General features: G+C 40.0%; 1 protein-coding gene across 2 annotated transcripts in view; it reads right to left on the bottom strand.

The window, feature by feature from the left end:
* Window positions 1–26223, bottom strand: part of LANCL1 (LanC like glutathione S-transferase 1) — a 29920-nt gene extending 3697 nt beyond the window's left edge. Inside the window, exons 1-9 of one of the 2 annotated variants that reach the window (XM_016196748.2) lie at window positions 26202–26223; window positions 25800–25896; window positions 21961–22078; window positions 11825–12032; window positions 5104–5239; window positions 4424–4570; window positions 2493–2675; window positions 563–739; window positions 37–109 (exon numbers count right to left, since the gene is read on the bottom strand). In XM_016196748.2, coding sequence (XP_016052234.1) covers window positions 37–109; window positions 563–739; window positions 2493–2675; window positions 4424–4570; window positions 5104–5239; window positions 11825–12032; window positions 21961–22078; window positions 25800–25880 — 1123 coding nt within the window. In that variant the 5' untranslated portion in view covers window positions 25881–25896; window positions 26202–26223. Of the gene's footprint in view, window positions 1–36; window positions 110–562; window positions 740–2492; window positions 2676–4423; window positions 4571–5103; window positions 5240–11824; window positions 12033–21960; window positions 22079–25799; window positions 25897–26104; window positions 26177–26201 lie in introns of those variants that run through there. The other variant, XM_016196747.2, reaches the window with a different exon arrangement.
* Window positions 26224–26441: the final 218 nt, after the last annotated feature.

The raw sequence follows: 26441 nt of genomic DNA, 5'->3' as shown, positions 1-26441 counted from the left end.
ATATTACAAAGCAAGTAAGTCACGTGTGACAAATACCTTCAAAGAGGGAGAAGGGGGTGTCTGGTGTTCTGCATCCGTGTTCTCCGTAATCTAAGCACCACTCAGCAAACTGAAAACGAGACCAAGTTAAATTACTGCTGTGATTTCTTCCAGAGACCCCCGAAGTTGATAGAGGTTGTTCCTAAGAATTCTAAAACGTCAAGAACTATCTTCAAGGCAGAGAAAAGGGGTTAATGCAGAGAAATGGATCGGCTGAAAGAGAGTATGAAGAATGGGGGAATTTAACAAGCTGTCTGAGCCACACACAACTCCAAGGTTAGCAGAGAAGTAACGAAGGAGTAAAACCACCCTACATCTTTCTGTTCCTCCCATAAATGCTGTTGTAGAATTAGGTCCCTTTAAAATGAAGCTAATTCCATTGAATGGTTTGGGAGGTTTTTTAAAATAACTGTGTGTCCTACAGACATGGTTTAACAAATGAATGAATTAAATCAGATTAACAAGAAACCTTTCCACAGCCCCCAGGAGAGCGTGCTTTCCTTTTGGCGGTTCTGACTCCTACCTTGCAGGCCCTATACAGGTACTTCACATCCTGCGTGAGGTTGTACAGGGCCAGGAAGGCGTAGGCATTCCCCGCGGTGCCATGGCACAGCCCATACCCCTTCTTCAGCAGCCCGTGCTGCCAGATCACATCAGCACACTGGCAGGCATCGCTGAGGTGCTGCTCCTCTCTGAACACCTGCGGAGTCAAGGCACGGAGTTTGTTTTAAAGGATAGGAAAGAAAATTTTATTGATATTCCTTCTTGATAGGAAAGGAGGGGAGGTGGAGGAAGGGAAGAGAGAGGGAAGAGGCTTGGCAAGAAAGGAGAAGGGATTTAGAGCCACAGAGATGTGTTACATCATTGGGGATAAGTTATAAAACTTCGCTAGCTTTATTTTTTTATAAATAACTGGGCATGACCTTGCTTGCCAGGTCTAAGTTTTGTGTGCGTGTGTGTGTGTACACATGTGGGTGGTGTTGGTGCAGTAGCATTATTTTACCTGAGACTTGCTGTTATTAGTCCCTTTCCAAAGAACATACACTATCTTCTTTGGTAATAATGATGCCCTTCACTCTAAGAAAGTTTCTTTATATGCCGAAGGAGAAACTGTGTATAAAATTGATTATAAAAACTGATTTGGTTTAAAACACTGTACTTTGTCAGAAACATAGAGATACACCTTTATAATCCTTTGTGGACTCCGATACCCTTGATCGAAGACTTGAGGAATATTCTGAGTAGACATTTTAAATATCTCATTGCAAACTAAGTGTCCTTAAAAATAGAGTAGGACCTTTTAAAAGATTTCTCAAGTCTCTAAAGGTAAAATTTGATATGCTAAAAGCTTACTTAGGCTATGAGATGCCAGTGTGTAGATTTGTAATTTATAAATTTGGCGCAATAGACATAGATATCTTGGTTAACTTCTATTTTTTTCTCAAATAAAACCTTCTTCTTTGATTACAGCTTTATTATAGCATGCTTTTTAGAAGTGATACTAGCATTTTTTATTATGGTAAAATATACATAATATATTTAATCACTTAAAAAATACAATTCCACAGCATTACATTCACAATGTTGTATAACCATCACCATGATCTATTTCCAAAGCTTTTTCATTGTCCCAAACTGAAGCTCTGCACCCATGAAGTGTTAAATTCGCCACCCCTACCACCCCCGCCACCCCAGCACCAGCACCTGGTGACTTCTATTCTACTTTCTTTTAATATGAATTAGTAACCATCACATCATTTAAGTAGAATCACACAATATTTGCCCTTTTGAATCTGCCTTACTTCACTTACACTGTTTTCAATGTTATGCATTCATGCTATACTATGGATCGGAAGTTCATTCTCTTGCATGGCTGAATACTATTCCATTGTATGTATATACCAGCTTGCCTATCCATTCATCTGTTGATGGGCACTTGGAGTTACTTCCACCGTTTGGCTGCTGTGAATAATGCTGCTGTGGAACACTGGTGTACAAGTGTGTTGGGATACTTGATTTTAATCCTTCTGGGTAAATAACAAGGAGTGGAATTGCTGGATCATATGTTAATTCTAAGTTTAATTTTTTGAGGAATTGCCAAACTGTTTTCTACATCAGCTGCACCATTTTCTATTCCTATTAGCAATGAGTAAGGTGGATTCTTTCTATTTTTTCACTGAGTTCCTGGGGTGCTCATCATGGCTCTGCAACTGATGCTCTAATCTTGGCTATTCTACCTGTCAGTGAAGCAGTCTCCTGTTCTATGAAATGATGTCTGCTCTGGTACAGATGGATACTGTGAGAATGAATATAATCATTTAACAAAGTAATCTTAGGTCTAACAAGTGATTTATCTATTGCTCCTTTAAGGCTTATGCATAAAACTAATTTTAAATGATAAAATTTTATGTTGTATTTTCCAATTTATTTCTAAAAGGAAAAATCCACAGTACCTTATAGGCCTGGATGAGCATGTGGATGACCCCAGGGGAACCGTGGCACCAGTGGACTAGCAGATCTCGAGTGTCGCCCACACAAGGAGGGTAATTGCCGGAGGGGAATTTCAGCTGGCAGACATACTCTACACTGGGCTTGACCAAACTGTGTAACTTTGCATGGCTCACCTGAAGGCTGGGCTAAAAATGAGAAAGGGAATTATTAGCTCTGCTGAAGGAAACGATCTTCCTGAGCCCCAGGAAAGAGTTTAAGCCATAAAGAAAATATGACCAAAAGGAATTGGAAGTCATTAAGAAATTTTGGATTCCATTCAATGATTTCACCTACTAGAACAAACTAAAACTAGGCTATCAGTTAACTCTTGGGCTTTATGTCCATATTATTTTTCAATATTTGTTATCCATATCCATGTACATCATTTCCCCAAGCCAATGCTTGGGAAGGTGAGTGTGAGGAGTTTTAACACCTACGCCTACATCAGCCCAGAATACTGTGCAAGCTGAGTTTAAATGCTGGTGTAGAAAGATTAGATTCTCCTCAACTTATAGCAATTGCCCCAAACGGCCAAAACATATTTTGCTTTACGCTGATACATAGACACCTCCTGGAATGAACTTTTATAGGATTGAAAATGAAAACATTTAAAATAGATGATAATCTTCCAATGGAAAAGTCAGGAGCTGGGTTTCTAGATTTCTTATGGAGGATAAGATGCTCCTGATGATCTACTTCAATGAAAGTCATGTGACACGTGTGACTCTAACTCATCTTGATACTTCAGAAAACATGAACTCTCCTTTCCTGAAAACTTTTAAGAATCTATATTTAATTCGGGAAATAGAGAGCCAATGAGGGGATTTGTCAGAAAATAAAGGAATTTAAGTCTAAACTGTGGAAATCCCTAATTACAAAACTCTTAATTGAGAAGTGTAAAATAAATACAATAGTTGGTCTCCTACTGCCACTAACCCTCAAAATGTGACTTTGCATTTAAAAGCAATAATAACCTTGAGTTTTCCAGCGTCGTCATTGTTTAGTTATGGGGAGAGGGAAGGTCTGACATTGATTTTGCATTATTATAGCCAGCTACTCAACCAGCTAGTGGTATGTATGTCTAAGCACTCATGTTGAACATATTAATGAAACACTTTTCTTTATGCCACATTGTACTTTAGGAAGGTGAGGGGGGACACCTTTGCTACCATTAAGAATCAATTTTCTTTTGCCATAAATTCTTATTCATAAGTGCCAATTTCTCTGTAAAGAGAGCTAAATAAGCCCCCAGAAAAGATGCTCCCATGAGAAGTCCTCTTCTGACCTCCCCCATCAGATTATGCTGGCTACAGTAAATTCTATTTGTCCTTAGTCTATGACTTTGGCTGATGTCCCAAAACAGTATTAGATCTAAAAAACTGTTGAGCATAGACTATTCAGCTATTTCTTGGGCAGGTTACACAAAATCCATTGGAAAGGCTCCTTAGCCTTGCTCTCTAAGTAAGCCTCAGGCAACATATGCTCATTCCTTTTCTACTGATTTTGTTCTTACTCCTGGAATTTGTTTCAGTGGGTTTTGCCCTATAACATGAAATAATATTAATTCAAGGCATTTGCCGAAAGAGAAGAGCAGAGCAGAGGCATTTCAAATAGAAGTATAGGTCAAAACACTTTAGTCTGGACAAGTGGAACTAGGCAAGTACGGTCATCCACAAATCAAACATCATCTCAAAGCACAGAGCCTTTTATATTTATACACTTGAAGTGTACCTTGGCAAGTATTACTCTTATTAGTGTAGGCCAGGTAATTACGAGGAGGGTGGGTGATGCAGTAATCAACAGAATAAAAAATGGAGCTGAAGCACCTGTCTTCTGACCCTAGACAGTAAAGCCAGGAAGCACATTTTAAAGTCTGACCATCTTCATCTCTTACCTGCATCAGGAAGTAATAAATTCCTGCCAGGCCATGAGCAGCCCCCACATAATATTCTTGGTACCACTCATACATCAGTGGAGTCTTTCCTGTGAAGTTTCTCTTTTTAGCTAGGTTTTCTCCAGATGTTAAGACTGTTTCACAAATCTGCAGGGAGAAAACCAACCAAAATAATGAGAGAATTAGAGTAAAAACCCTACTGGTGGAGGTAAGAATCTTTCTGAATGGATACTGGGAGACATGGCAAATCAGACACCATCTTAGGCCAGGGAAGGCACAGTTTAATTCAGCACTCGGAAAAGCAGATGTGACTATATTCTTTCTAATAAAGGGAGGGGATGGAAGATCTTGAACTCTTTTCACTGGAGCTTACAAGGATTCACTTGTCAAAGGAAAGCATAACTCCCTCAAGCACCAAGGGAGGCACCTGCACCTGGAAGGTGAAATCTGGCCCTCATCTTCTTCTCACACAGCCGGGCTTCTTACTGAGTCTTTCTCTCCAGTGTTTCCAACAGCACTCAGCATGAAGCTATTGGTTCTCTGATCATGCCTGACTTTCAGAGGTCAAGATACACCTTCCAGCTATTTGGGATGTGCTAGCTGGAGAAATAAAACCTATAGTTTAGGCAGACGGTAAGTGGAATCCTAAAAAGACTCCAAAAAGCATAAAAACATGGTACCTGATGAATATGGCTTTGAGGAATCTTTTCTACTCCAAAGTTCTTATTCACAAAGAGAAGAGCATAGATGTAGCCCACTCGTCCATACAGCAATTCATTTGGAGCATGGGGATCAACCTTATTTAGGTGAATTAGCCTGGGAAGAAAAATACATGCTTAAGATAATTTGAAATGAATTAGGTAGAGGTATATACTAGAAAATGGTACATTTAAAAAACACACAGATATAATATATATAGTATTTTAAATTATTGTATTTTAAAAATATTTTTAACATATAATTATAATTAGTATAATATATATGTCATTGTACATTAAATATTAAGCGTACTAGGCCAGAGCGCAAATGATAGTCAGGATTCAAAGACTAACCCTTAACTAAATTCTTCAGTTCACAATGGAACTGTCAAACAAGATACTCACAGAATGAAAGAATGCATGAGCATGGCTGAGGTTTCCTGGAGCCTCCGTAGTTCCTCACTGGAACTACTAGGACTAGCAGCTGGGGTCAGAGAGGCTAAGAACTGCTGGCTATTATGGAATTTAGCCTGGAGAAGGAACTAAGTCAACACTCAAAGGGCCATCTCTTTCTATAAAATGAAATGCAGGCTGCACCCATTATCGTCATCAGGCCTACCTGAAGTGTCTGCATGGCAGCTGATCTACTGCAATCGATAATACATGCAAATAGCACATAGGTACCAGTGAGTGTTCCTGTCCCCCTAGTCTTCCAGCTTCCAGTCCTTCTTTCAGAAAAACCATTTCTTGTATATTCCTAGAATTACTTTATGCACATACAAGCATAAATATACATATTTATAAACGTATCTCCCCAAATGGTCTGTGGCCTACTCTTCAACAATACATCATGACAACCATTCTATAGCAGTACATACAGATAGTCTCCTTTTTCAGCGGTGTTTAGTGTTCCATTGAATGGGTGCATTATAATTTATTAGTTCCCTATTGATAGACTCGGTTCAGCTTCTTTAAAAAAGTTATTTTGAGCTCTGGTTTCAGGTGAGATGGAGTAAGCATACTGCACCTTACCGCTCCCTCTAAATGCAGCTCCCAGACCAGGGGAACACGTATGAAGCAGCTATTTGAGGACTCTGAGAAGTAAGTAAGAGCGGGTGGAATGGGGAAGAAGATGAGAATTTGATGTAACTCCAAACTAGTGATGGGTTTACCATATCTCCCCCCCAACCCCATAGTCCCCTGGCCAGAGCTCAGGACAGCTCAAAACCTGGAAGTGGGCACCACGGGGCTGGAAGAGAGTGCAGAAGGGGCCCTGCAGTTCTGTTAGGAAGAGAGGGAGAGGGAACACCTAATATCAGAGATAGTGTTCTTTATTTTCTTTTTTCTATCCTCTGTTCTCTCATGCCTCAGGCCACCTGCCATCGCATGGTGGCAGCTGAACTGAAGTCAACAGGAGCCCACGGGAGCCCAAACCATGAGGGTGGGGCCCTGCCTCGCAGATCAGAGGAGCTGCGGGTCCAGGAGGGGGGAGCCTCCACTGCTTCGCTTGTCTTCCCAGCTTCCCCATCACGGGGCCCCAGATGCAGGCATAGTTGTGGGAAGTAACCAAAGCCCCAGGTTTCTTTCCAGAGGACCAAAAAGGGAAGCCCCAGGTACCCAGGAATTAGGTAGTGGTCACACAGGGAGATGAGCTCAGCAAAGCGACCATATTTATAGTCTCATCTCTGAAAATAAAAACAATTTTTCTCCTTTTTTGGGGGAAGGGAAAACAAATATGATAGGTAGGGAAAATTTCCTTGCCTTTTTAGATTTTTGATCACATGAAAATTTGAAAGCACATCTGTTATCTCTAAATTATCCTAAAATGAAACATTACACCATTTAAGTTATTAAAACAACTTAATTCTTTTGTGAAACTTGACAAAATGATATTAGTACACAGAAAAAGGAAAAGGGAAGAGCCCTAGATTTTCTACAAAAGAGCAATCATGAGAGAACATTAGCCCTATTAAATAATGGCTCTGTCATCAGGCAGCTTCTGACACAAAACCTGCATTAAACTTGCAATGTAATCCCTGTACTTGAAATTTCTCATCTGTAAATTGAACGGTTCCTTCCAATTAAAAACTTCTCTTAAGTTGTCTGTGTGGAAATATATTTTTAAAGTAGTTAAGTATAAACAGTGCCTGTGCATGTACCTCATCTAACTTTAGTCTATAACTAGGAATGGTTAATTAACCTTTGAAGCATCAAAAATCACACCCCTGGGGTGATTGTTTATATTTGAAGTGTTGCAATCAGTATTATACACAGACACTTCTAATATTTTTAAAAACTTAAAAACATTTAAGAGAAATTCTTTTTTTTAATGTCCAAATGGCAGCTCAGTAATATTGAGACCTTAAGAAAATAAAACCTGTTTACTAGATATGAACTCGCCTGTTGTAGTAAACAGTCTTGATAAGAATTTATTATCAAGTTTTAATGTAAATGTATCAAATTGTATTGAGTTTAGATATAATAAAGCACTTTTGATTTACTTTTGCAAAGGAGATTAAAAAAACTATTCAAAAGAGAAATTACCATGAATTTTTAAGCAAACACAGGTCTATGGAAGTTACTCAGAACAATTACTGCATTAACTCCAATGATGTTTTCATCTAAAATAAAATGTTTGAGCTACCATGTTAGAAAACACCTTTCCTTTATTTACCACTGTTGACCTGCATTACCACTAGGTGGCAATATATAATTAGCATTCCAACTATTTTGCAGCCAAACTTATTTGCATTTGGGAAGTTCAAAGTAGGTAGCAAATACCTTTCAAATATTTGAAAATAAAGTACTGCTCAGACCTTCTCCTTAAAACAACACAGCATTCTGTTTTTTTCTGTATTTGAATTCAGGTCATTAAAACTCATTAGTTGTATCTGATGATTATTAAAGGTATGACTTTTAGCTGCATATTTTACATGCCATATTCTTAAGATAAAAAAAAGAAATGACAGCATTTATAAGTGATAAAGGTTATTTTAAGTGTTTTCAGAAACTCTGAAACCCAGAAGCCTGTCGCTGCAGCTCCATTTTTTAATATGTTGATATTAGTAGCAACCGATCTGAAGGAAGAGTAAAGACATAAAGACAGGATAGCTATGTTCCCCTCCTAGCAATACTTCCCCAGGGCATTATTGGGGGAGAGCTTTTTGCTCTTTAAAAAAAGAAGTCCTTTTCTTACTCACACTGCAAAAGGGAGAGGGTATATATTTTCTGACCAGGAAACCAAAGTTCTTTATCACTCTAAGTACTGGCTCTCGTCAGGTTAGTCTCTTAATTGGGTACCAAACAGGCAGGGCTCCCTATTTGTGCAGTGGCACCACTGTCCCTATGTAAAAGGAAGGGTGAAAATGGACACCTATAAAAAAAACCAGGCACCAGGAAAAACTAGTGTTATTTACCACCCTACCCTCAAGCCAACTGCAGGACATTATGCACACACACATACACACACAATCCTTCTGGGGAGTCACAGATCCTCCAAGAAAAGTGTAAAATGCTCTCTCTCTTCTTGCTGAATGCAATTTGGAGGTTTTCTATACATCTGGAAGCCCTAGAATTCTCAGGGCCCCAAAGTTAAGAACCTTTATCTTAGAGAAACACTGATTTCTTTGTATTTCAGTTGCTTTGTCTAAGGATTAGACTTTTGATGATCCCAAAGACCCTTTGGTTTCTAAAACTCAAAATGATGAGTCTGAAAGAGCACTATATTAAGAAAACATAGGAAAGGTAAGCTGAAAGAGTATGGTGGCATTGTAGCACACTGCAGATGCCACACGGAGAATCTGTCTGTGGTATCTCAAAAGGGCTGCAGAAGGGCTGTGTGACAGGAGAAAAATTTCAGTAAAAAGTAAAACTGATAATTAGGTTTATTAAATAACTGATGACATCAATTAATTTTGGATTTCCTGAAACTGAATTGAAAAGACATAGATTTTTCCTTAAAAGAGAGGAGATATGAAACTAATTTACAAATATATATTTTTCTTTTTCTTCTGCCACGAAATCCAGAAATATGAAAAATCAAAGCTGTGGCCACAAACAATGTATTTTCCTATCATAAGCTCACTGTCTATATTTTTAACCTTAACTAGTCTACTGGCTGTAAAAAAATGTTAAAATGTCATAACATTTAAAAAAATGACATAAATTACCAAAACACCTTTATTACCAAGGTATAAAATTTTTTTTAGCTTACTCTTAAGAGTGTTTTATAATAAACCAATATTCATATATGGTACTATTCCCCAAAGAGTATTTCTTAGAAGAATAGGCCCTAAGATGTCATGAGGAGAAAGGGTTGTCTAAATGATAAGTCTGGCAAATTCTGTTCCTAGAGTAGGTGGTTTCTCTTCAGACTCTGAGCAGTCAAAAAAGTTACATATTTAACTTTGTTTAATTAGTGTTTTCCCAATCTGTTTAATTACACAACTGTTGTATTTAACAAATATTAACACCTATTAACATTTTTCACATAGCAAACTATTACTATTTGGCTGCACATATATGAGAAAGGCTGGCATTATATATATAAAATATGGGGAACACTACAATTTATTTATATGATACTTAAGAGTGAGTCATTCGATGAGACTTTCTTGTGGACCTCTAAAGCAGATGTGTGGCTAATGGCTTTAAACTGGCTGTTCAAAAAAGTAAAAAGGTAGTTTCTGTATTGAAAATTTCGATGGGTATGGAACAGCTTTTGTATTGGTTGGTCTTATGCAAGTTAATTACTATGGAAGGAATACATGTTAATTAAACTTTTGAGGAAATCAGTTTTGATTCACTTGCCATTTTGATCAAGCTTAGTGACAGGTTTTATATTAAATACTTCCCAGCCCTGGAGTGGAATGTTAATAGTTCTTTCCTCTAAATACACTAGTACTACATTTTTTGTTTTTAAGTTGCACTAGATAATCTCTAACCTCTGATAGATGTACCATAGACATGTATTAAAAAGAGGTATTCAGAGGTATATATCAATTCAGGGAATGCTCTCATATGATTCACAGATCATTAGAAGTAGAGCACAAGGCTCCTTGGACTCAAACGGGCAAAAGACCTTAACAGGCACCCCATTCAAGAAGATATACAGATGGCAAATAAGTATATGAAAAGATGCTCCCTATCACATGTTAGAGGGAAATGCAAATTAAAACAAAGAGGTATGACAGCATACCTATTAGAACAACCAAGATTCCAGAAGACTGACAACACCAAATGCTGGCAAGGATGTGGAGCAACAGGAACTCTCATTTGTTGCTGGTGAGAATGCAAAATGGCACAGCAACTTTGCAAGACAGTTTGGCAGTTTCTTAGAAAACTGAACATATTCTTAGCATACAATCCAGCAATCATACTCCTTGGTATTTACTGGAAGGAGTGGGAAACTTATGTCCACATAAAAACTTGCACATGGATGTTTATAGCAGCTTATAATTGCCAAAACTTGAAAGCAACCAAGATGTCCTTCAGTAGGTGAATGGATAAATAAACTGGTACACAAAGGACTATTATTCAGGGCTAAAAAGAAATGAGCTATCAAGTCATGAAAAGACGAGGAACCTTAACGTATACTACTAAGTGAAAGAAGCCTATCTGAAAAGGCTACATATTATATGATTCCAATGACATGATATTCTGGAAAAGGCAAAACTATAGAGAGAGTAGAAAGATCAGTGGTTGCCAGGGACTGGTTAGGAGGAAGGAAGAGGAATGAATGGGCAGAGCAGAGGATTAAGGCAGTGAAACTACTTTGAATGATACTACGATGATGGAAACATGTCATTACACATTTGTCCAACCCATAGAATGTACACCACCAAGAGTGAACCATAATGTAGACTATGGACTTCAGTGAGTACGATGTGTCTGTCAGTGTAGGTTCATCGATTATAACTAGTGTACCACTCTGGTGGGGGATGTTGATAATGGGGAAGGCTGTGCATGTGTGAGGAAACGCGGCGTATGGGGAACCTATATACTTTTCTCTCCATTTTGCTGTAAATTGAAGACCATTCTAAAAAGTGAAGTCTATTAAACAACTAAACAAAACAACAAAACCTTTGCTGGAAATGTATGTCAGCACGCTCAGTGGAAACCTGACATGCATGCAGAGGTGCACGGCAGCCAGGTTTCTTAGCAGAATTCTGAGTGTTCATTAAACTCTAGCAAGGCAATACTTGTAATTCATTAGTACAAAAGTTTGGTAATTTTTCATAATTGACAAGCTTCTAGTGGGTTGCCTGATTTATATTAAAAATAAAAAGCTGGATCTGCACATCATTTGTCCTTAAAAAAGCCTAAGTTTTGCATAAGTTTGTATAGCCTTAGGGGGCCTCTCTCAACCCACCACAGGAAGTGAACTGCATTTTTTCAAAGTATTGATCTTGGCTAGCACCTTGGATTAGTAATCATATCATTAGGCTTTTGACCTCATTTTTGTTACTGAAACTGATGTCTGATCTGGAACACGCCAGTGTCATTATATCCTGCAATAAAATAGGCATTGTAATGGTTGTTCCTAAACTACAACATAGGGATAATGTGAGAACTGACCAAGTGACAGCACTAAGATTTATAGCTGAGAGGAAAGGAAATTCACTGACGTGTTCTTGTGCTAACACGCACAGAACTAACGCATAACAACAGGTAGGTGAAAATGCGCAGAAAGAAACCTGGTTACCGGGTGATGCAATCCTCTGCCTGCTTCTCATTGTGCATCTTGCTGTGCACCACGGCGGCCACCGCCAGCGGGCCCGCATCCCCACAAAGGAAGGTGATGGACCGCTTGGACAAGGAGCTCAGGCCTCGCTTCACATAGTCATGGGCCAGCTGCAGGTAGGCAGGGTCTCCGAACACATTATAGAGATGTAAGTAAAGCACAGCAATACCTGCACGGCGGAAGGAAGATAATGGAAAAGTGAGAAAAGGGCAGCTGACTGAGTATTTTGGCGTGCTGCCTGCTCAGCAGTGTTGATTTTTGATAAGCCATAATAAATATATAAACCCTCTGGTTGTTCAGATGGCTAGTTCTACACTCAGCTTTATTACCCAACAGCTCTAAGAACCAGACACAGGCAAACACTTTACTGGTTCTAAGTTTCCTCATCACTAGAACGCTAACTAATAGGAACTCTAAGGCCCTCTAAGAACTTTAAATCCAAGTTTATTATTAAACTGTTGCACTCTAGCTATTGTGTTAACATATTCTTCTTGATGGTTAAATGATAGGTCATTCTAAAAAAGCAGTCTTTTATTTATTTAACTCATAATTTACTTAATAATAAACAAGAAGTGTTTGTTCCTGTGAGCTAAAGAAATTCAAAGACTAGGGAATGAAAATTCCATTTCTCTTATACAGATTTTTTTTTTTGCATGAGAAGGTTGGTAGAGTAACCAAATTCCCTACTCCAGGATCATTCCAGGCTGGGATTATAAGGAAGCTATTAAGTTATTTGAGAAATAAATGCAATTCCTCCTCATTTTTCCCGTTGAGAATGCAGCTTCTTTAGGAACCGCACTGTAAAAGCTGCCAATGACTTGGGCTTGGGGCCTCCACTGGCTTCTTATCCTACCCCTGAAGCCTGCTCGTTGTAAGGGAGCTGCTGTCTGCATGTCCCTATTCCAAACACCTGTCACAGTAGGTAGCGCCTCCCTGAGGCCACCTGGTCTCAGGACAGACTCAAAGACGTGGCATAGGGAGCCAATCTGCAGCATGTCCAGAAACTCATTTTTCTCCTTAAAGTACATTTTCCATCTCATTTACCATTTTTAAAAGACACAGAGCCTCTGTTTAAATCTAAATTAATAGAGCCAATCTCTTTGTGAATTCCAATGCAGTAAAAATGCAGTCTGCAAAATTACTTTTCACTGTACTGAGGACAATTTTAAATTTAGATAGTTTTCTCATTTTGCACGGGTAATCTCCAAAGCTTTGTGCTACAGACAATTCAATTTCACATGTATATTAAGGCCAAATTTTCATTTCCTGCCAAAGTTAATAATGTTTTCTGCTCTTTCAAAGTGGCTTGGTGTTAGTAATTCCACAAGCTGATGATGAGATGTACCAATGCTTAAGGTTGGTAGATGTAAGTGTGCAAAACCATGTGCGTGGGTAAGAAAAAAAATCTCCTTTTCACAAATGATCAATGTCAAGAGCTTCTTCTAGAATTAGGTTCTTAATAGGCTTCGTCTCATACACACCAGGCATCTGCAGGCCATCTGTTTAAATTGTTACCCTTGCATTCTGCCCTCCTATTCCCATCGCTGTCTGAACTCCCTTAATTAAGTTACGTAAGCACTAAAGCCAGATAATGACATGACTGAGATCTGAGAAAATAAAAAGTGATTAAAAACAAGCCCAGTGATTGCTTCCCTTTGCCTCTCATTATCAACAACTCCTCTTGGCCTAAATATTTAACAGACAAAACCCATGAAGTTTTGCAATGGTAAGGTTTGATGTATTTCTCATGAAAAAAGGGTAATCATTTCTCGAGTCACACAATATTTCATTTAGATAACATACTTGTTTTTTTCTTTCTGATCAACAGAGAATTATCTTGTAGCCTCTGGGATTTCACAACCTCGGGTTCTATTTCTCTCCTCATTCTGGGCCTCAGTGTCTGCTTGTTTTGATTAAGCAGTCTCCTCCAGGTTGCAATTTACCATGTCTACCTTCCTGGTTACAAAACAGCCAAGCATGAAAAGGGGTTCAAGTGAGGGGTGGTGCGGCGACTTAAAAGAAAGTTCCTGAACAAGTTTATATATCAGTCTAGGTCAGAAAAATAAGACAAAATGCCTAAGTCAAAGACATTTAATGACTCATCAATATTTTATACCCCAGGTGCTCTAATTTAACTCTGGCCAGTCGCTCAGCTGGTTAGAGCATCATTTCAATAGACCAAGGTTGTGGGTCTGATCCCGGGTCAGGGCACATACAAGAAGCAACCAATAACTGCATAAATAAGTGCAACAACAAATCCATGTCTCTCTGTCTCTGTCTCTCCTCTCTCTCTCCAAAATCAATAAATTAAAAAGATTTTTAATTAAAACAATGGAGGAAATGTCTGTGGCTCAGTGTTTTGAGTCTGATTCTCATGATCTTCCACCTCTGACAATACCCATGCATCTAACACCGCCTTTGCATAAATACCAAAGGCTGAGAGATAACTGGCAGGTAACTGTGGGAGATAAAGACTCAACCTCAAAGGTTCTGTAGGAAAAACCCATCCAGCCCTTCTATATACTCACAGCCCTGGCCTCAGCCTAGGCTTTAAGAAAACCTATTTTTTAATGTAATTTTTGTCAAAATAAATATGTTCTTTATGGAAGAAATTAAATAGTGCTGCAAGGCTTAGTATACATAGGCAGTCTGCTGACCCATTCTATTCCTGCCTCCCAGAGGCAACCATTGTAAATAATTTCCTCTAGTATCTGCCTCCATATTTCTAATAATAATGTGCTATCCCTGCATTTCTCTATCATTTTGATTCACAATCCATTATAAGTGACAAGGATTTAGCTCTTATGTTAGAGGCTGCTAAGTGGTCCCCAAAAGGTATCTCCCTTTTTCCTGAAAATAATGCCCTCGATTTTAGCTAGGCACAGGGCTGCCCATAACAGTCTTCTTTGCAGCTGGGTATGGCTGTGTGACTAAGTGCTGACTGATGGGGCTAGTGGGAGTAATAAGGAAAACTTCAGAAGATATTCTTGAATGGTGGCAACTTGCCATTTCTTTCCTCCTGGCTGGAATACAGATGTGATGGTGTAGCTGAAGCAGCCACTTTAGACCATGAGGCAGCCGCTCTGTGACGAGGATGGTAAAGCCTCAAGATCAAAGAAGCTTAAGTCCTGAAGGACTGGGACGCTGTCCTGGACTGCCTATATACAAAAGAAAATTTCTATCGTGTCAAAGCCACTGTTATTTTAGGTGTGTCCCCACATACCGGTAAGCCTAATCCTAAAGAATACAGGAGAGTTAGGCAGAAGGTAGATCACATAGAGCCTTGTAAGCCAGTTCAGGATTTTGGGGTTTATTTGAAAAGCACCATTTTAAGCACTAGGAGAGCATAATAAGATTTGTGTTTTTAAAAGATCACTGTAAGGTTTGGAAAAAAGTGTGTGGAACAGTGGATGAAGGAGAAGCAGTTAGAAGGATGCTTCAGGAGTACAGGGGAGAGTCAGAGTAGTTGCAGTAGACACAAAGTGAGACTATACTGGAAAGATGTCTGGAAGGTAAAATCAATGGAACCTGGTGGGGAATGGCTGAGAAGGAGATGTCAAGATGGCTCCAGATGGGCAGTGGTGCAGCCACCCAGATGGCAAACAGCTCTAGAAGAGGGACAGGCTTGGGAAGGAAGGCTGCAGAGAGGAGCCAAACCTGGGGCAGGCCAGGTTTGAGATATTCATTAGATATCCAAGCGGAGAGGCCAATAGGCAGCTGGATATATGATTCTGAGTTCAGGAATGAGAGGCTGGACAAACGCCCTCCAGATGTATGGGAAATGTGTTAACCCAAGTGGTCAATGATTCCCTCCTGCACTTCAGGGGCAGCTGGAGTAAGAAGACTCATTAATCCGATGCAATGGGAGTTGTGTTTGGCTGAAAAACATTTATTATTTTGATCTTACGTTCCTGGAGCCTGTTTGGTTGCTCAGATCTGTGGTGTTCAATATGCCAGCCTCTACATAAACTTAAGTTAATGAAAAGTGAACATTTAAAATTCTGTCTCGGCCACACTAACCACATTTCAAACGCTCCAGAGCCATGTGGCCAGTGGATGCCCTGTATCATTGTATCATTTCCATCACCACAGAAAGTTCTAAGGAAAGCACTGCTCCGAACGGGGAGGGGGTGTTATTCTGCATAAGTTCAGGAAGTCTGGCATTGCCTCAAGGCTCATCCTAGAAACCTCTTTTTTTGGAAATGTTGACAACTACTTGAAAAAAATACATATATATATATCCTGTGAAGACCAAATAAAACTTCTGTAACAGATATCTGTTCTGGCTTTCAGTATGGAAACTGAACTAGATTTTTCTATTGTTTCCTTCTGTAGCTACTACTCTGGGAAGGGAGGGTAAACCGCTTAGGGACACTTCTAAATCTGCAATTTCCTTACACAGCTACTTACCCAGTAGTACCATAAATACAGCCAGCTGTTGAGAAGTAATTCATACCAAGTCTTTGAATTTCTGAGGGATCGTTATTCCTATTCATCTTGACCAATCAAGACCCAGTGTGCCTCTAGTGTATATGGAGGTGATAAAAATCTCATAGGTGTACAAGCCTCTCAAAACACTTCTCTGTAATCCGCATTTCAGAGGTTACTCTTTAACTAATTTATTTACAATCAGTCCAGACTGCTGTACAAATCTTTGCCATGGTCCTTCAGCTCTGTAAGCTATTTCCTTACAGGGCAGAGGCTTTCAAAGACTCTCTTCATGGACTCTACGAAGAAAAATCATGTTCAGACTACAGATATTGCTGGAGTCACTAGAGGTGCTCAGCTAACACCCAAGAATGGGTCACAAGACTCTGAGTGATATGAAGACACAAACTCCCTGAAGGAGGGGTAATGGGTTGTTGTAAGTTTCAAATAATCTGTTCACCAGCTGAAACTTTAAATGTTCATTAATTTCCATGTTTTTATTTCTTCTCACACTTATGAAAATATAAGTGAAATGTCCTCTGATTAACACCACAGTATGACCATCCGTCCTTCTATGTCAGGTTAGTACTTTATAATGCATTATTTTATTAGTTTCTCAATTTTGTGAGTGTTTGAGAGAATGCATTTCCATTTATTCAACATAATTACAGTTGTCTTTAAGGCAGGATTCTCATGCCCGGCTGCTGTAGTTACTGTGCACAGCGCTCTGCACAAAGGCTGTGTGTGAACACTGCACTGGCTGGTGCATCGCTCAGTGAGCAGCTGGCTGTCCAAATAGTCCCATACTTTTAATACAGGTAATCTGGGAGGAATCTAGCTGGGATTTCAATGCCTTGATTTAATAATATTGCTCCAAACAAAAAAGTGGAAGAGAAATTAAAGAGGGCAAATGAGCACTCTGAAGATGTGTCTTTTCTCCTGAAGCTATCTGCAGAGCTGACTGTCCAGTAGGAAGGGAGATTTAAAAAAAAAGAAGACATCACACGTTTCTCCTCCTTCCCTCAGTGCCCTGTAGTGTACTGCTTGAAACTGTCAAACTAGAAAGTGCTCCCAGTCTTTTATTCAGACTGCCATGTGAGTGATGAATCCTTCAGCACAGCAGGCATTAAGAGCATAAGCTCAGGGGCCCTAGCCAGGTAGCACAGGTGGTTGGAGTGTCATCTGGATACGCCAAGGCTGCGGGTTCAGTCCCTGGTCAGGGCACATACAAGCAGCAACCAATGAATGCATAAATAAGTGGGACAATAAACTGATGTTTCTCTCTCTCTTCCTTCCTCTCTCTCCCTCTCAAATCAATAAATGAATATTTTTTTTAAAAAGAGCATGAGCTCAGGAATCACTGTCTGACTCTGCCATTTACCAGCTGTGTGATCTTAATCTGTTTACTATACCTTTCTGTGCCCAAGCTTCATCTATAAAATGGAAATAGTAGCTACTCCATAGTTACCTCCATAGTTACTATGAATCATGTTAATTATTACAACAGTCCTCAGTGCAGAGTAACTACTCAGTAAATGCCCAACCCCAAATGCCCAATGTGAACCTCAATGTGTCGAATGAGTCACTTTGTCTCATCTGATTCCTGATCTAAAGGGACAGAAAGCACAGAGGGAAACCATACTCTCCCTTTTCCCATACCCTGCCTTTCTCCACCCTCACTGGCTCCTCTGACTGGGGAGGTGGGAAAATGTGTTATCTGGCCTCACTCCTCAACTTTCTGGAAATCTTCTCTGTTCTCAGGCTCCCTGCCATCTCCTCTCTCCTGTTTCTTATGTGGTAATCCATACCTTGGGCTGTCCAGATGCTCTGAGTCTGGGGAAGTAAGTTCAAATTAGGGGGCAAGGAGAAAGCCTATTTAATGTCCAGATCTGAACAATAAGCTCTTTACCTACCTTTACCAATTACAAAGCTCTAATTTCTGAGTTCATTTCTCAATTAGATCAGAGGTTGAAGGGAAAAAGATGTGATTAACATATGAAATTAGTTAATTCCCACCCTTGCCCCATTCCACCTAGTTTCAAGGTACTGTTTTTAGTTTGCACAGATGGTAGCTAGAATAGTAATGGCAGGACACTCTCCATCCATCCATCCAACATATATTTATTAAGCATCAACTATGGGCCTAGCATTGTGTTAAGTGCTGAAGTTACTGGAATGAAAATGACAAGACACAGCCCCAGTCTCTTTGGTCTGTAAAAATCAAATTGCTTAGATATGTCTTTTCTTTCCTTCCTTCCATTTCTTCTAGTCAATCTAAAAACACTTATTCTGCTCTCCGTGCCTCACCCAAGCACATTGGTGGCATCTAACTGTTACAGTTGTTTCAGCCCTGTGTTGTAGCAATTTAAGGTAACCTATTGTACAATGACATAACACCATATAAAGTGCAGGCAGAAAGAAAGCAGGTGACCCTTTTGGTGCATTTATTTATCTACTGGTCACTGTGAAGGGCTCTAGTATACCTAGTGTAGATCCACGCCCTGGATTCCTTCTGCTTGTCCTACCAGCTCCCGCTGGGAGCTTCTCATGAAGGTGAAGGACACTGTTCAGAGCTCAAATTAGACACTGAAATGCTGGCTCTGATGAAGAGCTACTTAATAAGGAGGTCAAATTGCACAGAAAAGACACCTGGCCAGAGTGATTCCTTTCAAATAAGTTTGGTATCAGCAGAAACTAAGACCCATGTGCTAAAGCTGTAGCTCAAAGGCTATACATTTGGCAGATCAGAGGACCAGCGTCCTGAAACACTTTAATGACTTCCATTTAGAGCGCAAGTTAATATTACTCTAGGGATTATGCTGCATATCCTCTTATTTAAAATGTTATCTAATACTTGAAAAGAGGAACTATATGCTGATCTTAGCCTCATTAGCATTATGAGTTGGTTATAGAAGATTGGGTCATGTCTCTTAGAACTAAGGCCTCTAGAGTCCAGTGTGTATTTTTCCCCCTCAAAGTGTGAGTTGATTACCATTTCCCTTAGGAATCATCACAGTTAAGAGTGGAAAAATGAAATAAATGAAGGCTAGCACTTTCCCTCATTCTCTCTTAAAGATACTGTGAGATCAGCCTTTCCTTGGTTTTACTTAACCTTTTTACCATGTTACCTGAAAGGGAAGCAATCTTTTCTACTAAATACTTATTTCTAACACAAGAATATTTCATCTGCTCACTTAATCCTTTATAATAACAATTCCTTACCAATGTTTTGTGCTTTCCATTTTATAAGGAATTTAAAAATCTCCTCCTTGCTAGAACCTACAACCTACATGGAGCAAAACCCAGAGCGGCCTAATGCAAGTGGTGTTATGCTCTGTGATTCCCCACAGGTCCCTGGACACCACTTAGGACCACTCAGTAGCTGGCCATCAGGTTTGGCCTTCAGGGGCCTCCTTGCCTGCTATATTTCTGCCTTGTCTGCTGCTATGTGCACAAATATATAGAACAGTTCTCGATGGGGCACCTAGAGAACCTAAATGCTTCCCTTGCTTCCCAAACTAGGAGCACACTCTATCATGATGCATTACGCTTCAGCGTGCTCATTTTATAAAGGAGGCTTTCAGTGAAAAGAACCGAAACTGCTGATTTCAAATATCGCTTCTTAACAGCTGCAGGAGCTACCGATTGATTTCAGACTTGGGTGATATTTCACACACAAAGATCCTCAATAAGCTTTTTCAGATACAAGCAACTAGGAGGAAGAGCTTCTGTTTTGGCCCAGCTCATTTTCTATCCTGAAACCATGCTAGTATGTTAATTCAAGATTAGGAGAGGAACACCTTCTATAGGACAACACTGGAGATTTCATTTTTCTAGCAGCAAATCCTCATAAATCTTTCCAGGGTTTACTTCATGTCCAATCCCAAATAACGGTCTCCTACAGACTTAAATAGTAAGTACTCTTGCTTGTCTAACAAGCTGCTTCCCTCTTTCTTTCTAAATTCCTTTCATGTTTTATCAAGGCTTATGTTTTTCTAAAACACTTAAAACTGACTAGTCATTAGTCATTTCTAAACAGTTTGTACACATGAGTATCATCATGTTGTGATTGCTTAAATTACTCCATCTGAGAGTGTATGTGTAGAACTTATAAAATGTATGGTGTAAACCCAAATGTAGAAGTGGAGAGTAAACACACACACACACACTCATTCTCTCATTCTCTCTCTCTTTCTCTCTCTCTCTCTTGGTAAAGAACAGGTGCTCTAAAGCCAGGTTTGCTGGGTTGAATCCTAACTCTGTCACTTACTAGCTTTGTAACTGTGAACAAACACTCAGCCTTGCTTTGCTTTACTTTCTTCATCTGTGAAATGGGGCTATGAATAGTACCCACACCATGAAGTTCTTCTGAGATTTAAGTTAGCTAATTAACACAAAGCACTTAGAACGGTGCCTGGCATGTAACGTTAGTTGCTGGCATACAGGCACATACCCTCTGGCTTCAGTCATTCAAATGTCAATCCTGGTAACATTTTATTAATATGAACCATGCTGTAATCTTTACTCTTGCCCTTCAGCAGTCAAATGATCACAAAGCTGCATATTGATGATCCTCATTTCCTCGGGAACCAAAATTTATTCATTATATTTTATTATTAAAGTATCAAATTCTTGTTTTTGAACATTAATGTATAGTAATCACTTATTAATGCTCAATTACTGCATTGTACTTGTTCTGTTTTGTTCAACTCCTCATAATTTTAAATAAAGAATAGTGTTTATTAATGAGGTTGATCTACCAATTACAACATACCTGGAACACAGCCGATAATAAACGACAACTCTTATAACTTCCATTTTGAAGCAAATACTTTCATTTTATTCTCATCCTAACATTCCTGTGTTAAGCTTCAAAATCCACAAAAGTCATAAAATTCATAAACTAAACCCTAAGAGGGATGGCCCACGCATTCCTTTTATTTTATAAAATACTGACTTACATGTCCCTGAAAGGTTACATGTATATATGGCATATGAGTAACTGGGAAACAATGGGTCTCTAATTGTGCTTTCTTCAAGATTATAAAATGGTCTTTCTGTTTCTCCACATTAGTGAACTAACTGCAGCTCTTCAACTTTACTGCTTTGGTTTCCCGCCTACCTTTTTGATACCTGTGTACTATCCCTTCCCAAATTTTCTCCAACCTCTCAGTTAACAGGCAAAACAATGAATGCAACCAACCAGCAATGACTACATGGAAGGATGAGTCCATGGGATCTATATTTTATCCTGTGTTCTCTATGGCTCCCTGTTACGTGGCAGTTTTTATAAAAAACGCTTCTGGGCATGTTTTATTTCCTGTGGATACATTCTCCTTACCTCTATTTCACACACTGTATTGCGGGACTTTCCGCACTGAAAGTTCATCTCCAAATTAACTACGTAAAGCTGAACATCAACTTTTCTCCTCCAAGGAGAGCAGCCGTCTAAATCTGTGGCAGGCATGAATTCCATGAAATGCTCACCCTACCCTAAGTTCAGAGCACTGTGAAGAATCCAGAAGATACCAAGGCCAGGCTGAGAGCACAGCAATCACACATATGCAGACGCAGGAAGCATTTAGGGGGCTGAGTCAGACTGCTCTAGAAAGGGAATGCTTTGGCTCCTTCTGCAATGTGTACGCCAACTCACAGTCAGTACTTTATACCTGTCCAGCCAGTGTAAGCGGTGCCATCCCGAGGGTCTGCTGACTTCAGGCCTTTCTCCATTTGCTGCAGAAGCTCTCGAATCTTATTGTTCAAGCGTTGTGAGAACTCAGGAGTCAGCTGTAGATAGTAAGAGGAAAACAAACATCAAAATATATGGGCCACTTGACTTCTTGGACTACAGGCTATCAAAAATAGGAGGGCTATCAAAAAATGTTGCCACACAGGCCACATTTTTCTGCCTGGAAGAACTGGACAATTGCAGCAGGTCCTCAAATAATGTCATTGTTCAGTGTTGTTTTGTTATAACGTTTGATGAGGGGGAAAAATCGATTCCTGTGGGGTCCACTGTCTGTCTGGAGTTTGCATGTTCTCCCCATGTCTGTGTTTTCTCTGGAAACTCCCGTTTCCTCCCACATCCCAAAGATGTGCACATGAAGGAACTGGCATCTAAATTGTCCCCGTCTGAGTGTGGGTATATGAGAGTGCAGCCTGGGATGGAAGGGTGTCCTGTCCAGGGTGGGCTCCTGCTCTGTGCCCCGCGCTGCGAGAATAGGCTCTCATACCCCAACCGTGAACCTGATTAAGCGGGCTGGAGAAACATCAGGTTTGTTTTTCTTAATCTTTCTTAAATGTATGTGTAGCTCACATTTATTTCAGTGTTTAATATTAGAAGTGTTTTGGGTCTTTATTTAGAAGTTTGGTGATTTTTTGTGACCAGATATATGCCGTAGGAACTTAACCCTTGTTTATATCCATTAGCCTGGGGTAAAATTGGTTTCATTATCCACTGATTCCCTTAAAATCTGTTAGGACTTACTGTATTTTATTCTTAAACAACAACAACAACGTAACAAAACTTAAAGTATTACTACTCAAGGCAGGAAATACAGTTGCCCCTTGAATAACACAGGTTTGAACTGCGCAGGTCCACCTTTATGTGGATTTTCTCACTTGACTGTGCAGCTCAAACCTGTGTTCAAGGGTCAACTCTGTGGTTGGGAATCGAGTATGCGGAGGGCCTACTGTAGTTATACCCGGATTTTCTGGAGGACAGCATCCCTAACCCCCTGCACTGTTCAAGGGTCAACTGTATTTTTCTTGTAACTTCAGTGTTTTACAGAAAAGCTTTAATTAAATACTAAAATAGACTACCAGTGATCAACTGGTTCACAGTAATTTTCACCTAGTAGAGATTGTCTATTATTTAAACTAATACTTTTTATTACAATAAACATTAGTTTATTAAATTAACCACAAATCAGAAGATGTTCGCTGTTTTCAAGTCACTAGATTTTTAGTATTTAAGCTGCACCAATGTTAATGAAACACTCTAATTGGTTTTGTATTTTAAAAATGAGGATAAACATTTATAAAAATCCATTTATAAAACATAAACATCTTCTAAAAACTGTAGATGTAGTATAAGAAAAGCAAAATAAATTCACAGCTATCAGGAGCTTTAAGCAGAGTGGAAAGAACATGAAACCTAGCATTAAAAAACCTATGCCCAGCACAGCACCTGACAGAGTAGGGGCATCATAAATATTGCTCAGGGAATGAACCTGGCTATGTCCTTACTGCTATTAGATGAGTGACCTTACTCAACTTGTAATGTTTTTACACTTCAGTTACCTCTGTAAAGTCAGGAGAATACCTGTCCCACCAATCTGCACAGGCACTTTGCAGATCAAATTTGATCGTATGTCTCAGGTCTTCTGCATTCAGGGATGTAATTTTTGACATTTTTGCTATGATAAGCAGTCCGGGGTCTATAATAAGTAATAATTTGGATGTGGACTGAAAGCACACTAAGGCTGGGGCTTCGGGGTTAGTATTGTCCATATGAAGGCCCACAGATGCATAATGACAAAAAACAGTCATTATGTTATGTGTCCTAAAGGCAATTGAGAAGTATTTAGAAAGCGCTGCATACACTGAATCGTGAAGTATCTTAAGAGGTCACTTTAATGTATCCCTCAATAATTTTAGGAATCTGCTGTGATTCTCAGATTCTGATAAGGCAAATCAGACTATCAACCACAGCTAGATTATTTATTCTGTAGCCCCTCTAATGATCCCTTATTTTACACTCTGAAGAACAACTGCATTGTTTGAAGGACATACTCCCATTATTTAACAATTTCTGACAAGAAGTTAAGATTTCAACAAGTCTTGAAAATACATTTAGTACGTTAAAATATACTTCAGTATTAACATAAAAGATCTATAAATCTCAGCTAGACAGAAGAATGCAACTACATGAGAACATGTCATCTTCTCATTGGTCATGGATAATTTATCATCTTGCTTGGCCTTACTTTAAGAGACCAAGAATAATGAGAATGCCTCAGCCTCAATAAAGGAAGTTACTTTCTACTTGGCACATAACTACACTTAATGAAGGTGACCTGCCTAAGAATACTGATTGCTTACAGCAGACCACAAAATTATTCAAATTCTCGCAATATCTAAAGAGTCTCTAAAAGCCCCCCTGCCCCATTTTTTTGATAGATGCCAGAAAGCAGACCAACTCCTTATCAAAATGTGTGATAACAAATTAAGAAGGCCAGATCTCTAGGGTCTCATTCTTGGTGTTCAAGGTTGAACAATTTTAGAACTTGTATGCCAGTTTCTGTCAGGGATCTGTCCAAAAACCATGTGTGTTAAGCAGTAAATTACATAGTTATTTTGGGGCTGGAGTTTAAACTTACATCTTTTTTTCTCCCTTAGAAATACAGTTAACTTTTTGAAAAAGCATTTCACTTATAAATAGCCTAAATAGTGGGCTACATTATCCAGAAGGCTTGTGTCATTAGGATATATCAAGCATTCTCTTTGCCAAGTTATCATGAAACAGCATGTCTTCCTCCAACAAGACAAAACAAGTGCTTCAGCTTCAGGATCTGCAGAGCTAGGCAGAATGCAGGTCCAAATGGCCAAAAGGAAGCCACGTACCTCAAGATGATTATAAGAAGCTTTGTTTGGGCAGCTCAATTTTGGTCTTAAAAGAATCAGACTGACTCTAGCTCCATATACACTCTAGTACCCTTCTATCCTACAACTCCTCTCCACCTGACATCCCTCCTGCCCGCATTGCTGACCCAAGTTAATCTATAGTGATGAGTGTTTTAATAATCAACAGAGCCACCTGAACTCGACAGATATGAAAAGCCTAAGGCCATTATATCACATATGAAGTGCTTTCATATGACTAAGTTTCGAAGAAATCAACCGGTGGCCCATGAGAAATGACAGCCTCTGGTAACTCACATCCAGGTTCTTTTTTGCATGGTACTTTGCGAGCTGCAGACCAATTTAATTTACTAGTATTTTTCAGCTGTGCGGATGTCCTGCAAAAAGGTGGAAATGGTACAAAGAATGTCAGGCCCCTGCGCCACACTTCTCTTAGCACTTTCAGCTTGAAGATGTCTTTACCACCAGTTCCAGTGTCGCCATCACTCTGCCTGTACTCCTGTACAATCAAAAAGCAGTTAGCGGGGGCGCATGTCAGATGCTGTCAGGATTTTCACCTTTCTTTAGAAAGCAAGTGAAAAAGACCAAAAATGCCTAACAACACGGTAAACTGCATATCCGCCTATTTTTATCGTTTAAAATATCAATGAGGTTATTTCAATATTAACAATGATTCCTTATAGATATTCCACATGTTAGGGCTCAAACTGCGTATTTTAACATGCACTTAATATATTTTATATAGTTATGATCGAATTATATTGTTTTGTTTTTAAAAGGCGTGCTCATCCCTTTCAGACAAAATTGGGCTCCTTTCCAAACACTGGGGGTTGGAGGGACTCAGGCAGGTGTACCCCAAACTCACCCTCCCTGCAGGATCAAAGTAGCCTTCGGCCAGGGATTTGTTATAATCGGCATAAGGATTCGGGAAGGCCCTTTGAGCCATGGTGCCGGATGCGAGCCTGCAGAACAGGGGAAAGAGAGAGCCCAGGTTGAGAGCGGGGCGCGGGCCCAGCTGCGCGGGCGGCGGCCGGAGCCGGGCCAGCACTTCCCCGCCGGCGCCCGGGCCCCCGCGGGGTCTCGGCGGCCCGAGGGGGCGCCAGGCCCCCGCCGGCCCGGCCGCTAGGGTGTGGCACCTCCGCGAAAAGCACGCCAGGGCGCCAAACCCACCGCGAAGAAGGGGACCCGTCTTGCACCCCACGTTCCCACGCCCGCGATTTGAAGCAACTGCCGCGCAGCGTCCAGAAGTCCCGCCCCGGCCTCTCACCCCGCGGCCTCCGGTCTGTAACAGAAACAACGCTGTCACCGCTCACTTCCCCCCAGCGGGACCAATCAGGACTTCCGTCACCCTGGAGGCCCGCCCCCTTCTCGCTTTCAGTTCCTTAAAGAGACAGGAGTGCGATTTCTAAAGGATAAGCCTGGACGATTTAATTTCTGGGTGGGTGGAGTGGGCGTATATCTTAGCATAACGTGCAGATGTGCCCAATATTTTCTACCTTTGTTCTCT

Source organism: Miniopterus natalensis, chromosome 8 (genome assembly GCF_054644295.1).
Source record: "Miniopterus natalensis isolate mMinNat1 chromosome 8, mMinNat1.hap1, whole genome shotgun sequence".
Lineage (NCBI taxonomy): Eukaryota > Metazoa > Chordata > Mammalia > Chiroptera > Miniopteridae > Miniopterus > Miniopterus natalensis.
Note: the sequence above shows the minus strand (reverse complement) of the source record. Positions and strands in the feature narration are given on the sequence as shown.